At 36.9% G+C, this 15157-nt stretch overlaps 1 protein-coding gene across 1 annotated transcript in view; it reads left to right on the top strand.

The window, feature by feature from the left end:
• The window catches only part of LOC140163097 (bone morphogenetic protein 2-like), a 57093-nt gene that overhangs the window by 26783 nt on the left and 15153 nt on the right, over positions 1-15157 (top strand). Inside the window, exon 2 of the mRNA XM_072186473.1 lies at positions 5237-6112. Coding sequence (XP_072042574.1) covers positions 5237-6112 — 876 coding nt within the window. The remainder of the gene's footprint in view (positions 1-5236; positions 6113-15157) is intronic.

Genomic DNA, 15157 nt, shown 5'->3' with positions numbered 1-15157 from the left:
CATCAGTTTGTGATAATGTCCAATCTGTTTAGTATAGACGTACGAGTATATACTTCAACATATTGGGTTATGTGCATAGGACCAACGTTGAGTTGAATAATTCTGTTTTGAATTTAAAAATAGGCCTACCATCTAATTTGACCAAATGTTTCTTGAATTCAATTTCTACATTTATTTACCATATCACACCACTTCTTGCACCTATCATGCCTTTGAAAGTCGCTGGAGATTACAAAGTCAATTTACCACGAAATAGCACATCACAAAGTTAGTAAACCACGTTTTGCAATGTTTTTGCCCGTGGCAGCCAGACATGCCGGTAAAGTTGGTTATAGATTGGCACCATTCTTTAGCCCCGTCTCATCGGAAGTCAAGTGTACACAAAAGTCACTCCAAGTTTATTTTATACTATCTTATAAATAATGCTGATGTTAAATATTTTTCGTCACCATATTTGAAATAATCACGAAAAAATAATGCATACTAATAAATACAAATATATGTCAGTGGCTTTTATATGAGAAGAATCCTAAGATGGCCCAATGTCACCTAATGTTGGTTTGACGAAACAATAGCACGGTTATTGTGTTAACATTGTCAGAACCAACACCTCCCACCTGTTAAGTAAAGAACTTTCTGTAGTCCATCTGTACGGGACCTTTTTTGATATATGGTGTTCAGTTGCTGGAAGGACTAGTTTTATTTCTCCAATAACGGTGCTGTTAATCTTTGTATAGTCAACTAAAACAATGCTGTACGTGATAAAGAAGTTAAAGGACCATTATTGTTCTAGAAACCTTTAGGATAATTTCAGAACATTCAATGCATGTGTACTGTAAGGTTTCTTGAAATAGTTATAGTTAACAGTATATGACTTACGTAAAATATCTTGCCATATGCAGGCAGTGTAGACAATGTCATGGTATTCACTGGGCTGTTCCAGTTGAAATCCATACACCCCCTATGGAAGACATCACCTTATCTTCCACACAGGGAGTGTGAATTTCAAATGGGGTTACCTAAATGGGTAACTCCATTTGAAGTTTGCAGTTGTATGGAACTGGAATAGCCCATTGGCCATTGAGAAGGACTAAGCCTTGACGAGATATCCTTAGAATCACATCCCCATGTAACTCTCACATCAAACAAATAAATACAGCATCAACTTTGCTGATAAGTTCACCCTTAAGCGTAACATGGACGGGGTACTATAGCCTAGACTCATTTTGTTCGAATCACCTGAATCTGCACCAATCTCTCAATAATTGAATTGGATCTCTTTGAACCAATGACTAGGCATGTTTGTACCCATATGAATTCATTTATTGCATTGAATCCAAATCTGGTGACGAAATTGTTAAATTCGACCAATTAAAAAAAATTATACAATTTTGAACTTGAATTATTTCAAACGACATCAGCTTGTAAAAGGTTTAGGAGCAACTTTTACAGTTCTTAGCACTATTTTGGTATATACTCAGTTGCTCGCGCCTACTCTCAATATAAAACAAATTGTGCAAACATTATTTTACTAATATATAGATCATTCTCAGTTTGCCGGCTTTGATTCGCGGAAACTTGTGTGGGTGTGTGTGTGTGGAAGAACAACATTTTAGGTTGGTTCGGTTTAGGTTGTGCTGAACGATGTCAGATACTAGTAATAGTCGCGGAATTGGAAATGTTTTGATTTTACTCTTTCACCAAAGACTGGTTCTGAAACAAACCAACTAATAATTTAAAAAAGCAACGCCAACAAACAAACAAACAAAGATACTAATTATTTGTATACGATAATCATTTCATGAAAACAGCATCTCATCAGGTGGATGGCCGTGCCCATACAATTTTGAACATTTTGGTTTAATCACAGATCCTGGAAAGGATTATTATCCTGAGTACCTGATGATAAGATCGAAATGAAATTGGTGACAGGACACATCAGTATGCACCAAAATGAAATTGTTTCTAAAAGTGTTTTAAGAATAAAATAAGGAAGCATGATTTCCTTTTAGAAATAGCCGAGTGGGAGGGTTTTCAATGAAATAATTTGTGTGTAAAAACTGAAGCATGCTATGTATAAACATCATATGTAATTGATCTGGTTTAGAACGGAGAGTATTTACCCCGGGGGGGGGGGGTTCTTCAAACAATTTTGTACGGGGGTGTGCCACGCAGACTTTCGGATGCTGACTTTCTCTATACCTACTTTTTGCTGTTTTTGCTACCCATCAGTATACCAATTTTCAAGAAAAAGCACCCAACCGGGGTATTTACATGATATGCAGAAACACGACAATTACCATCAACAATACAGCTATAGCGCTACATTAATGATTTTAAGCAGGTAAAATCCCAAATTATGGTACGTTTTCTGTCTTTAATGGTTATAATTAATATTGTCAATTCTTTACCCAGTATGTTTGGAGTTATGTTTATAGCTTCAAATTTCAAGATGGCTATACTTATGAATCGGTGGACGACTTGTCTAGCGCATTGGCCTTCCTCTGCTAAACTAGATTTCTTTTTTGAAAATTTCATTTTAGGGAAATGGGGTAACGCGAATTTATGTATGGCGTGGGGTGTGTAGTGACAGGATCGGGGCATCATGTAATGAATGGCTCAGAACATAATTATTAAACCAGGCTGTTCAAAATTGTATAGGCCAGGCCGCCAAAATGAGATACTGTTTCCGGAAATGATTATACAAATGTATAAGAATAGTATAGACGGAAAAAGTGAACAGTTGCCATTTAGCCAGAACATCTCCGACACAATTCGTCAAATTGTACCTGATAAAAGATCTCCTATAATAAGAACACCATATATTTTCCCAAAGTTTAATTATACTGATTGTTTTAAATAGAGTCAACATTAAGTCCAATTTGTTGGCATTGTCATCGGCCCACATGATCTGAATAGAATGAGAGAATTTTACAAAGTTGACCCAAAGCAAGCTATTGTTTTCTGTGTTGACTTTCAATTGAGTCGGTGTTATGAAGTGGTTTGGCCCCGGGTATTACCGGCTAGAAACATTTGCTTATCATTGATTGAGTGAAACGAGTGATATCAATGGGAAACACTTACCAAATCAAGCTCCCATCTTCCTTAATGTATCCTCTTGTTATAACATTAGCACATTTCCCTTTATGCATGGTGAGCAAAGACATAGCATTTCCGGGAGATCTATAAAAACATTAGGTCTAATCACAGATCCTGGAAATAAATCGGAACAAAATGAGTGCTGCTTGGTGGACAAAATGGAGTGCTTATGCTACGGACTCATGCACTCCAAAAACAGTGCAAATCACTCCGAATGAGCGATATTTTCACTCCAAAAGAGTAAATTTCACTTCACTATTTGAAGGAGCCATATAAAGGACAACTCCAAAAAGAGTATGGATTTTAGTCAAATTCACTCTTTGGAGTGATTTTCATTCTTTTTGGAGTGCATTATACTCTTTTGGTTCACTCTTTTATATTCAGAGAGCACATGCGCATTTATCTCATCTTGTGACACTGGGAGGACATGATAAATGGTTACCATGGTTATAAAGTGTCCAATGATGATAGTGTCCACATTTCTATAACTTCAGGTTTTTTACGCTCAATATTCAAAACAATATTCAGATTTCAAATTGCATTTTCATGATTTAATCTTTCTCCTGCACTTTTGATTGAGTTATATCTCTTCAACAACCAACCACAAAGTAGTCCTAAAATAAGTAACGATCCATTAGCCGAGTGATTTGTATGACATGCCTCCGATATATCGTGTCATATATTTCTTCAGACTTTCTTGGAGTTGTCCTTCATTTAGATAATTTGTTACATTGCCCTTTTAGCAATGCAATGTTTATTTATTATAAGGTTCATAAGTTTGAACGTCTTCTTCTCAAACCCAATCGTGGCAATGTTTGTCTGACATACATTTCCTCAAGCCAACCTCTATATTGGGCTATTCCATTTAAAATCAACACTACCCTCGTGGAAGATTTTGGAAATATCTTCCACAAGGGGAGTATGAATTTCAAATGGAATTAACACATTAGCAGCAGGGGAAGATCTTGGTTGAATCTTTCTCAGAGGGTGTATGAAATTCAAATGGAACTGCCTAATGCGCTCATTCCATTTGAACTTCATACTCCCCTGTGGTAGATATTTCTATCTTCCACAGGGGTATTGTGGATTTTGAATGGAATATGGCCCATTACAAAGCAAAGATAAAATATATTTAAGGCAAGAAGTTATACACAGAGCAGTTTGACATTTGTTGGATGAGAACACAACGACACAACAATTTCGTAAAACGAATGCTTATAAACTCATGATGCCAATTTATCAGACTTGTTAATCCAATTGTTTTTGTTTCTTTTCTTTTCTTTTCTTCTACATTCCATTTCACCTGAAGGACAAAAGATATTTCCATGTTCAATTTTTGTTCTACCTGTAGTATATAGATGGCACAAACTAGCAAGAGTGGAAAATTCTTGCGGTCTATTCAAACACAAGTGTTTAAAGAAAAATATTTATGCATTTTTTTGACATATATATCCATATTTTCGGTAAAATTGTCGGGTTCTTTTACAAAGACCTGTTTATAAATGAAATTGATTTAAAAAGTTCAGCCTTTGTCTGAACTTTTTATTTTGAATCGTGACCAAATATCGCTCACAAGTACAAATTTACCAGCTCTTTGGAATTTACGCGAAAAATGAAGTGTAAATTTGCTATTTTTTACTTTTTATCTGTTTAAACATTTCCCCGTCTTTTTGCATTTTATGAACATGATGAAGGGATCACGCCGTATTTGCCAATTGCTTCAATTTGGCCATGAATAAGTATACAAATTGACCGATTCTTTTATTGAATTCTCGCTCGCGGGAAGTTAAAAGTCAAATTGTTCAAATTGCCAATTGGTGATTCAAAATAAATCATTTTTAAGATTTACAAAAAAATGTTGGATTTTTAAATTGTTTCAAACCTCCAAACACAAATGGAGTTGCTGACCGACGTCTAACTGCGTGAACAGCACGTACTATTTTGGTTTGCTTTTGCTTATAAATATTATTTTGCTTTGTCGCTTCTCTGTTCTAAGCATATTTTACACCCTCGTCAGTGAATCAACATGCTTTGTCACCATTCTGTTTCTGACGAAGGTTCATTGCCAAAATTATTGTTTGCTTCTTCATTTTGTTGATTTATTTTTTGTTTCTTTTGGTTTAATTTTATTAAACAGGTGCTTCATGGGCTGGTCGTAATCGCTTTATCTTCGAGACAACTGGTGTCCTGTCCCGCGAATCTGTCTTGTCCGCTGAGTTACGTGTCTACAAACGACCTACAAGAAATTCACGACAGTTCTCTACACAGAACGAGCAAGTGACGCTACAAGTGTATCATGTGTTTAACACTATCGATAGAATCAAACCGAGGAAGAGATTAGTCGCCGAAAATAATGTGAATATAACGTTCACTGGATGGCTACAATTTAACGTGACGTCAGCGTTCAACCCTTTATCTGATTTTCCAGACATGTTATTGACAGGAGATGGTAACACCAAGGAGTTCCAGATGAAAATTAAAAGTAACGACGAAGATTTGAAAAAACAAATTTTGTTCACAAAAATACCTAAGAGAAAACGACACCAGAATAGGACACCACTGTTGGTGTTATTCTTAAATGATAATGCTATTGCACAAAAAGACATATCTCTGCCTTCAGAACGAGGCTCAGGGGAAGTAGCAGTTAACCCCGATGTTTTAGACAATGTTGAGTATAATGAGGACAGATTTCATCATGAAAACTCAAAGAGAGAACTCCAAATATCAGATTATAATAGTAATAAACTTGAAAGGAGTGCAGAACCTGTGAAAAGGGACTCAAAATACGCCTTAGAACTTAGTTCAAATAATCATAGAACTGATAACGAGAGAGATGTAGAACTGAGATTACCTCGAAAATCAACAGACGATAGGACGAGAAGGAGAAAGAGAGCACCGCCCTCATCGTCGAGGCGAGACAATCAGAAACTAGGCAGAAATAAATGCCAACTGTATGATTTTTATGTGGATTTTCAAAAAGTGGGATGGAGCGATTGGATTATCGCACCAAACGGTAAGTAAAAGCACTGCTTTTGATGTTTAATTTCCCTTTTAAGGGAATTGTTGTATTTTCGTGAGGTGAGTCTTGTGTGTGCATAATGACATGTTTATCTTCCTAATCAACCTGTGTTTGTTTCGTGTCAATTACAGAGGTTTTTTTTCTTCTAAAATGATCACTTTAAAAAATTTTCTTCTAAAATGATCACTTCTAAAATTCAATTCAATTCATTCAAATTTTATTTCCATGAAAAAGCATTACGACAAAAGACATCAACAAATGTTAATACAAAATGTACAAACACTTTATGAGGAATTCGAAAAGGCTGAAAGACCAAAAAGGTCTGAAAGTTAGTCTTCCCCTAAGACCAAATGAAGTTTTCAAACAAAGCAACTTAACAAAGCAAACCAAAGAAAAGACAGGGGAAGGGTATGGGTAAAAGCTCGCGGGAAAAGATTAATTATATTTGATTAATCAATTATATGACCTTTGTTTATGACCAGTATCTGTCATTTTTTAAAGGAATTCTTGTTTATACACTTCTGTTTCCGTAGCATGTACCATCGAATTCTAAGGTGTTTTGGGGTGATTGAAACGCATAAATCATAAATCAAATATAGGCCCTATAAGTTTGGTGCATACGTTTCATACATTTTGAAGATAATGCACGCAATATTGTCTAAAAAGTTATCGGATGAGGCATGTAGTTTTACTGACATTGTGGGAGCAAAACTATTCTACACTGAAATTAGGACCTTAGTTTAACCTATCTATTCTCACGAAAACGAAAGTAAATCGAAGTCCTAAGGTCATCAGGTCCGGATGGAATCAAAGTCTACAACAAATATCGCCTAAAATCACGAAAATTGCAACATAATCTCTTAATATTTTCCCTTCTGTAATTGACATTGTAAATTTAACGTAGTGCTGCCCTATTCTTTCAAGAGGAAAGCCAAAGTTTTAAACAGCAAACAGGCTTATGAATAATATTAGTGGTGGGGAGGGGCCTTTCCGGCCTTTTACCTGGTATTGGGGGCCGAAGGGTATTTCCAAAATTATTTAAGGGGCCATAGCCCAGACCCCGCTTCCGAAGCTCGTGAAACACATGCACACTTTTGGGGCCGAGTCTGACGAGGCCCTTGAAAAATACTGGGTTCTTTAAGAATGGATGTTTGGGTGACAAGTTTGCCAACATTGGCATAAAATTTGAATAATAACTTTTCAAACATTTGGGATATTTAGCTTTTGAAGACGGGTTGCCTCTAAATTACGCTGGAGCAACGGAACATCACCGTAAGGATGTATCAACATTATGGGGGTTAGGTGAGATCAGGTCCATGATGATACGAAGAAATAGACGTACCCATTTGGTCTACCCTTAAGCCGTCCGAATGAAACGGAATAGTTGCACGTTTCTGTTAGTGATACTTATTTATATGTCCGCTTTGAGTATTGAGTTGGGAAACCTGTGAAAAGAAAAGAAAAGAAAGAAAGAAAGAAAGAAAGAAAGAAGGAAAGAAAGAAAGAAATAAGAAAGAAAGAAAGACAGACAGAAGTGGTGTTAAGGGTGTTGATATAAACGTTGTCATTGGTTGGGGCCCTTAAGGGCATGATATGCACCTCTTTACATATTAATTGAGTTTCTTAATCATGTTTTATATGATTTAATATGTTGTCGTTTTGATTTACAATGTCTTTCACCTGTGTATGGATTTAAAATTAAATAATTTGACCGCATCTGGTAATGCAATTTATTTCAGATGATTAAATACTTCCTTTTTTGTGACAAAAAATGTTATTTACCTTCGGCGAAGTTGTTGCAAGAAAAACATCTCAAACAACACTTGATTTATTCTCCAGTCAAACCCCCCACGATACGTTCTTGTCCAGAAGAACAAAACCACTAAAAACAATCAATTATAATGAAAAAGCCAAATAGCAAAACCCTTCTAGGCAGCTTAGAAAGCATTTAACTTGATTTCTAAATAGAAGGCGCTCTAATTGTTTGTAATTGCAAGCTGCATTTATCCAATGGCTTACATTGTAGGAATCAGTCGCCACCCAATTATACACCGATTGAGAACGGTATGCCCGTAAAACAACTTCACTCTATTCTCCTGCTCCAGTCGTTTTATGAATTATGTCAAAATTAGATCGAGTTTGATATATCCCATGATACATTGCGGTTTTAAAAGACATCATCAGCGCGTTAAACACATCTAGACATGTTTTCTGGAACATTATGAAACCTATCACTATCATTCACTGCTAAATAAATATATGGAAGGCATATGTATAGATGGTATAGGAGAAAGTGCATGGCAAAAGTGAACAGTCAATATCGTAGAAGTGGGATCCCACAAGGGTACGCACTAGGGCCAACTGTAATTTGCTCGTAAAGTTCAACGTGTGGGGATCCGGGCGGTGATGCGTGACGTGCATGCATGTAAACACATCAGATGCTCAAGAGATTCCAGATCTCATTCAGCGATGTATATAAAAATGGTTTTACATCGCAAGGAGGTATTTATATCTATATAGTATAAGCCCAATATACAGAAGAAGAGGGTTTTATGATTAAAAGCTTGTATTGAGGCGATAGGCCACATGAAAGAATGTTATCGACACGCATCATGGGATTGTTTTAAATTCATACATAGTTGACAATGTTAAACAGCACCTGTTACGAAGCTGACAACTAAGTGACATGACTTTAACCTTAAATGACCCCCTTTTCATCTCTTTTATCATAACAGGGTAATAAATAGAATTATGACAGCTCTGATATTCAATGAATTAATAACCACTATCTCTATTATTTTAAAAGAGCATTTTGAAAGATAAAATTAATTTCATTTTTAAATTTTGACCAATATGTAAATGGAAGCTCATGACTGATTTACAGAAATACTCTAGGTGAGAGAGATCGAGAGCAGACAGACGTGACAACCGGACAGACTTGTCATAATACAGATAGAGAGACACAGAGACAGAATACTAGCGCAGACATCAGAAAGCGCACTGAGGAAATGCAAATCGTGATAGACAGCATTATAGCCTCTAAGTGAAAGCAAGATTTGACATGGTCTTTTAGGGGACAAAAAGCACTTAAATAGGTTAAAAATATGCTAATTGTACATGATTTTGCAGATTTGAAGCGTTCGCTATTGGACGAACATCAAGACCATGTTAACCGAAATGACTCCAACGCACTCACAAATTCCAGTCAAAAAAGTACACAAAATGCCAATAATCTGTAAATAAAATGGCCGTCTTGCAACTCCACCCCTGCAGACGTGTCTAAAAGTTGAAGACTCGAAAAATCAGTGGTACCCACCCCTGGGGTAGATTGTCTTTCCGGCTCAAAAGACAACACAATAAAGTGCAGTTAAATCAAACAGTTCTTACATCTCACATAAACAATATCGCGGACTCTTGATCAATTTTTCATACCCCTATCAAAAGACACGGCGCGGGCCACACTGAAAGTGCTAAATGATTTGGCCGTGCATCCATACGTATGTTGACTGAGAACTTAGCGGTTTTCCGATACTGCTGGGGGTTATGTACTTTGGGGAAGGGGGTAGGCTCTATGTAAGTGTCTTGAAAAAGAATGTGTTTGTTTTTAACAAAGGTTCAGCACAAAAGTAGGCCTAACTTATTTTTGATGGGGTATTTACACTTTAAAAGAATTCAACAAAATGTACTCTTTGAAGAGTTATTTCTGCATATTGAATGACTCCTTTGGATAGGATCGGGATAGTGAACGTGTTCTTCCTCTTTTACACTCTTCGAATTTTTACAATTAAAAGAACTGTTTTTCTGAACGAGCATAAAAGTGTTGTCATTGATTTGACTTTCAGTGGCGTAGCGTGGGTCATCACATGGGGGGGGGGGGGCACCGACCATGATTGGAGGGGGGCACCGGGTCTGATGGGGGCACAAGCCGTTTTTCGGCAATTTTCCTATGGGATTTTTTGAAATTTCAGATCGATTGGGGGCACGTGCCTTGGCACAGTCCGTCCGTCGTAATGGGCTATTCCAGAAAATAGATGCACACCCCCTATAGAGGAGTTCGGATTTCCGGACTTTTTATCCAATCGTGACTGTTGGAAATCCAGACTTTTAAAGTGTCCAAAGGTTAAAAAAATCCGGCAGAAAAATAGTTCAAAATCAGAAATCCTCAATTTGAGAGCTCATTTTGGCCATTTCCGTGATTTTTCCTTCATTTAATTGGATTTCCAGGCTTTTTCAAGTGACATTGGCAACTGGAATTCCAGTCGTTTTCAGAAAGCAGACTTGGAAATCCGGACATTTCTTTGATTAAAAATTTACTCCTCTATAGGGGGTGTGCACTTATTTTCTGGAATAGCCCAATGACATCTTACATGAAAGATTATGTTGAAAACTTATTTATTTGTTTATTAGCAAATTTGTAAATTTGCTATTATTTTTAAACCGTCGTATGGCCAGATACTGCGGGTTGGCACCTTGTATGATGGCGATGTTTGTAGAATAACGTTTAAAGCAAATGAAATAAAATGTTGATGACATGACATAGATATTACACCTCACGATTGTCACGAATGCATTAGCAGATTCGTAAATTATAATAAACACAAATACATGTAAGAATTATTAGCTATAAATCAAAAGCTAATAAGACAAAATGTCGCATTAACAATTTCACTTCGCGGGTTTGTGCTGTGGTTTTGGTACATAGCCGGCACTATACCTATACCGGGCTCCCAAAAGTCAGCCCAAACTGTAAATGCCCGCCCGTCTCAAGAACCACTGAACCAGTAATAGACATGCTAGCATTTTAATGTAGATTTCAAAAGCTCTAAAAATTATGCCCGTATACTTTGTACTGTTTGTACTTGTCCAATGCTGCTGACATCCAAGCAGTGTAAGGGTTAATCAGGTGATTCAAAGTTGAGTACAGTTTTGTGAAGTGTAAATTTTGTCATATATGTATGCCATAAGCAAAGGTTCATACGCTGTTAAAGTGTTGACGAAAAATAATCTCGTTGATGGCTAGAGTTATATAGCTTTATATGTCCTTGTATTATCAGATCTTGAAGAAGCGAAAGGTTGGTGACTGGTGAGCTTATTTTCTTTTTGAATACATACAAATTGTTTTGCATGGATTGGGCACATTTTGAACAACTATTTTGCTCTGTGCAAACTAGGGATGACTCCCTCCTTCATGACTTCAAAAATGTCGACCTTTCGACAGAGTCTCTTGCGAAACTGCCGGCCTCTTGAAATAGTAACTTGCCAAAACTGGCGGCCTTTTGGCAGCCTCTTGCCAAAAACTAACAGCATTTCTACAGCATCTTGCTCAAAATGCCGACCTTTCGACAATATCTCTTGCCCAAAATGCCGGCCTTTCGACAGGGTCTCTTGCCCAAAATCCCGGCCTTTCGACAGGATCTCTTGCTCAAAATGCCGGCATGGATTGGGCACAACTATTTTGCTCTGTGCAAACTAGGGATGACTCCCTAGGCAAATGAACATTTGCGACAAACGTGCACTGGTTGGATAAAATTTACACTTGTTTTAGAGTGTATAGGGGACCTACCCAAATAAATTGCTCACTTTTTTTAGAGTGCATGGATCTGGAATTGAAAGGAGGAGTTATGGCTAAGTGTAGTAGGTCACTGCGGCAATAAACCTAAATACTATCAAAAGGGTGTTTAGACTGCCTATAGTATTAAAACTAGATCCATTAACACTGATTGCTGCCTTGTAGATAATGTACACGAAAATCATTACTGGAGCAGGCCTAGGCATTGCTACCAATAAAGCGAGTGAAAACAAACAAACACACAAATAAGGACCAAACATTTACATCAATAAACAAACAAAAAAGACTAGCCAGATCTAACAGAAAAATATTATAATGTAAAACTTAGTGTATTATGTTTATAGCTTTATATTCCGACGTGTAATTATCATTACTGGAGTAATGACGTTACAGTGCCAACACACACCATCAAGCGTAACTTGCTCAACCGGAAGTGACACAATTATCGTTGCACGAGACTTCGCTATTGCTAAAACTTTTGACTAATCATGTGAATGATCAGTGGATTCGTGTTTAATATTGAAATATAACACGGCTAGATCATGTTATATTCCTAGCTGAAGTGTCCAAAAGCAGCCTTTTCAGCGACAGACACCATATAATTTCATCATTTGATTCACGAGTAGACTTGAGTCGAGAAACAATTCAGTATGCGTTGGTTTTCCCTAGATAGCTATAATGTGATTATAGTTCGAAACAACATTCAAAACAGATTTTAAATATCTAGGCTTATTCATCGTGTCATTTGATTGCGCAGACGAACAGGATTGACACCTTCCCAAAGTCATTAAACGTCATACATGAATTTTGTAAGATTTCTGCGAAGAAGAAATTTTACCATTTTTTCTTTGCAATTCCTCAAATACATTATTCAAAATAAACCAAATTGTCCTATTTCCACTTCTTCCCTTACAAATCAGTCCTTCGTCACACTACATAATGTAAGCTCTTCCATTTCAAATATAAAGGGTGGGCAGCGAAAATAGATAGACGAAATGGAAATAAACCATATCTAAAATAAATTGTCAATGAAATTTACCATCCATGAGGTTCAACAGGACTGTAAAGTGTACTTTTCAATGTGTTCCATTCGCTGTAATGATATTGTGTCAGTCATTTTCGACACTCAGTTCAGACTGCATTTCTGAACAAATCAAGTATATTGACATATAAGATCACACATATTTTGCAATTATCTTAAATGTTCTGAATCCTCCCCTCAATGTTATTCGACATCAAGAAAAAATCTGGCATTCCTGGGGCGCCACGCCTAAGGAATAAGGCGGGTTCCTTCAAACACACAGCGTGATACTTCAAGTTGTCGGACACGCATCTAAGTCCCTCTCACGTCTTGTTCATTGAATCTTCCTCCGGGGTATATCACATAGGTACACAAAATGTTGACATCATAACCTTCTACTTAAAAGCGCTTGACAGCTCCATTTGTTTAGATGTTTAAAAAAATGTAAGAATATTTATATTATGATGACAGTATTATTTTGATATTCCTATTGTATTTCAATTATAACGAAGAAACTGATCTTTCTCATGTAAATCACAGATGATATGAACGGAACGATATCGGTAATTGTTCTAAACATAAGACAGTATCACTACACTGTACTTATTGGGCGATGCGGAGCACACTCTCATCGGCGTTTCAGACCTCGACTTCAGCGCATCGCGCCTCAAACACGCTCAATCAAGGACACATTACAGTTCGCACTTATGATCTGAATAAACAGTGAAATCAAGATGCCATGGTCGCTTTTATTAATCATGATCATGACTTTCCATTGTGAAACAGTTCCTAGTTAATATCATTTGCAATATCAATACACACATCAAATATTGGGTTACATCACTTTTAAAGTCAGCATCGTACCTTACAAAATGAATTTATTTTCGGACAATATGACAATTCAACTGATATGTGTATGAGTTCTGTAGTTAGATTGCTAGCCGTGTGTTCATCACCTTGCAGCAATATTCGCGCCATGAACATCATCTAAGTTAAGAGTCTCATTTCCCTCAGACATGCTCCGTAGAAATCCGAAGCCGTGAGATATATCTAAAGGTCATGGAGGAGTTGAACTTTGGGCCTGGACCGATGGATTACCAGAAATAATGTTTGCAAATTGAAGCCTCGGGATAACTCGGCCAGGTGGAATCTTACTTTGCTCAATTTCATCTTATGATTCAATATTTCACAAAAAAGTACTCCTGTGTAAATGATATGTTGTCTGTCCTTTGTTATGTGGAAAAACATTATCATTTTATCACCTACATTGGCGGATATCGTAAAAAAGTGATCAATATCATCCTCCTCCCTTATCATCTTCTCAAATTCAGCACTGATAATGATGATGGTGATGATGATGATGGTGAACCATTGGTGATGATGATGATGATGATGATGACGACGATGATGATGATGATGATGATGATGATGATGATGATGATGATGATGACGATGATGATGATGATGATGATGATGATGATGGTGATGATGATGATGACGATGACGATGACGATGATGATGATGATGATGATGATGAAGAAGAAGAATTAATGCTGATGATTTTCCTTATTCTCGTTCCCCTGTTTGTCGTCGTCATCATTATCACCATCTTCGTCGCCATCAGTATCTTCATCGTCTTCTCCATCATCGTAATCATCATCATCATCGTCACCACCATCATCATCATCGTCATCATCATCGTAATCATCATCATCATCGTAATCATCATCATCATCGTCACCATCATCGTCGACAAGCAGGAGAACGATACTGTATAGAAATATTTTAAAAAGGAGGACGATGATGTGCTCACATAATGTGTGCGACGTGTCTCCCATCATGTGTGTCTTTATTCTTTACTTTTGGTTGTTTTCCTGATCGTTTCTCGAGCCTTAATCTTCCTCAAGCAGTCTCTTCGTCTCCGTCATTAACCACCGTTCTAGGGGTTGTTTTTCTTACACCTTCCGAACATTACCAACACTTGAACACAACACGTCTATTTGGTCCACAGTATGTCTTTGTTTGTTTTGACTTTGTTTGACTGTGTCACATACTATTAGCACGAGATGTTAAAAAGTCACGATCTTTTAAACGGAAGCAGCAGTCTATGTATTTTGGTTTTTATTTTATTCTTCATTTTTATCTCAATGATCATGATCACATGATGAAGGAAACTTGAAGTTGTACTTTCATAGGGTCATCATAGTTTTATTCACATGGAAGTTTAACTAATGATTAGGGGATCACCACACATGCATGCTCATCTAGAAATCGGTGTAATCATGGACAATTGGGACAATGGATTGATTGCAAAATCATAGTTATATCAATATGAGCGAATTTACTTCCTGCAGGAATTTTTAAGAAAATCAAACCACTAGGTTCAAGCTCCAAGTACCATGTAACTGGCTTCATTGAACTTTGGTTGACCGATAGCAAAGGACAGTGA

This window comes from Amphiura filiformis, chromosome 10 (assembly GCF_039555335.1).
Source record: "Amphiura filiformis chromosome 10, Afil_fr2py, whole genome shotgun sequence".
In the NCBI taxonomy this organism is placed as follows: domain Eukaryota; kingdom Metazoa; phylum Echinodermata; class Ophiuroidea; order Amphilepidida; family Amphiuridae; genus Amphiura; species Amphiura filiformis.
Note: the sequence above shows the minus strand (reverse complement) of the source record. Positions and strands in the feature narration are given on the sequence as shown.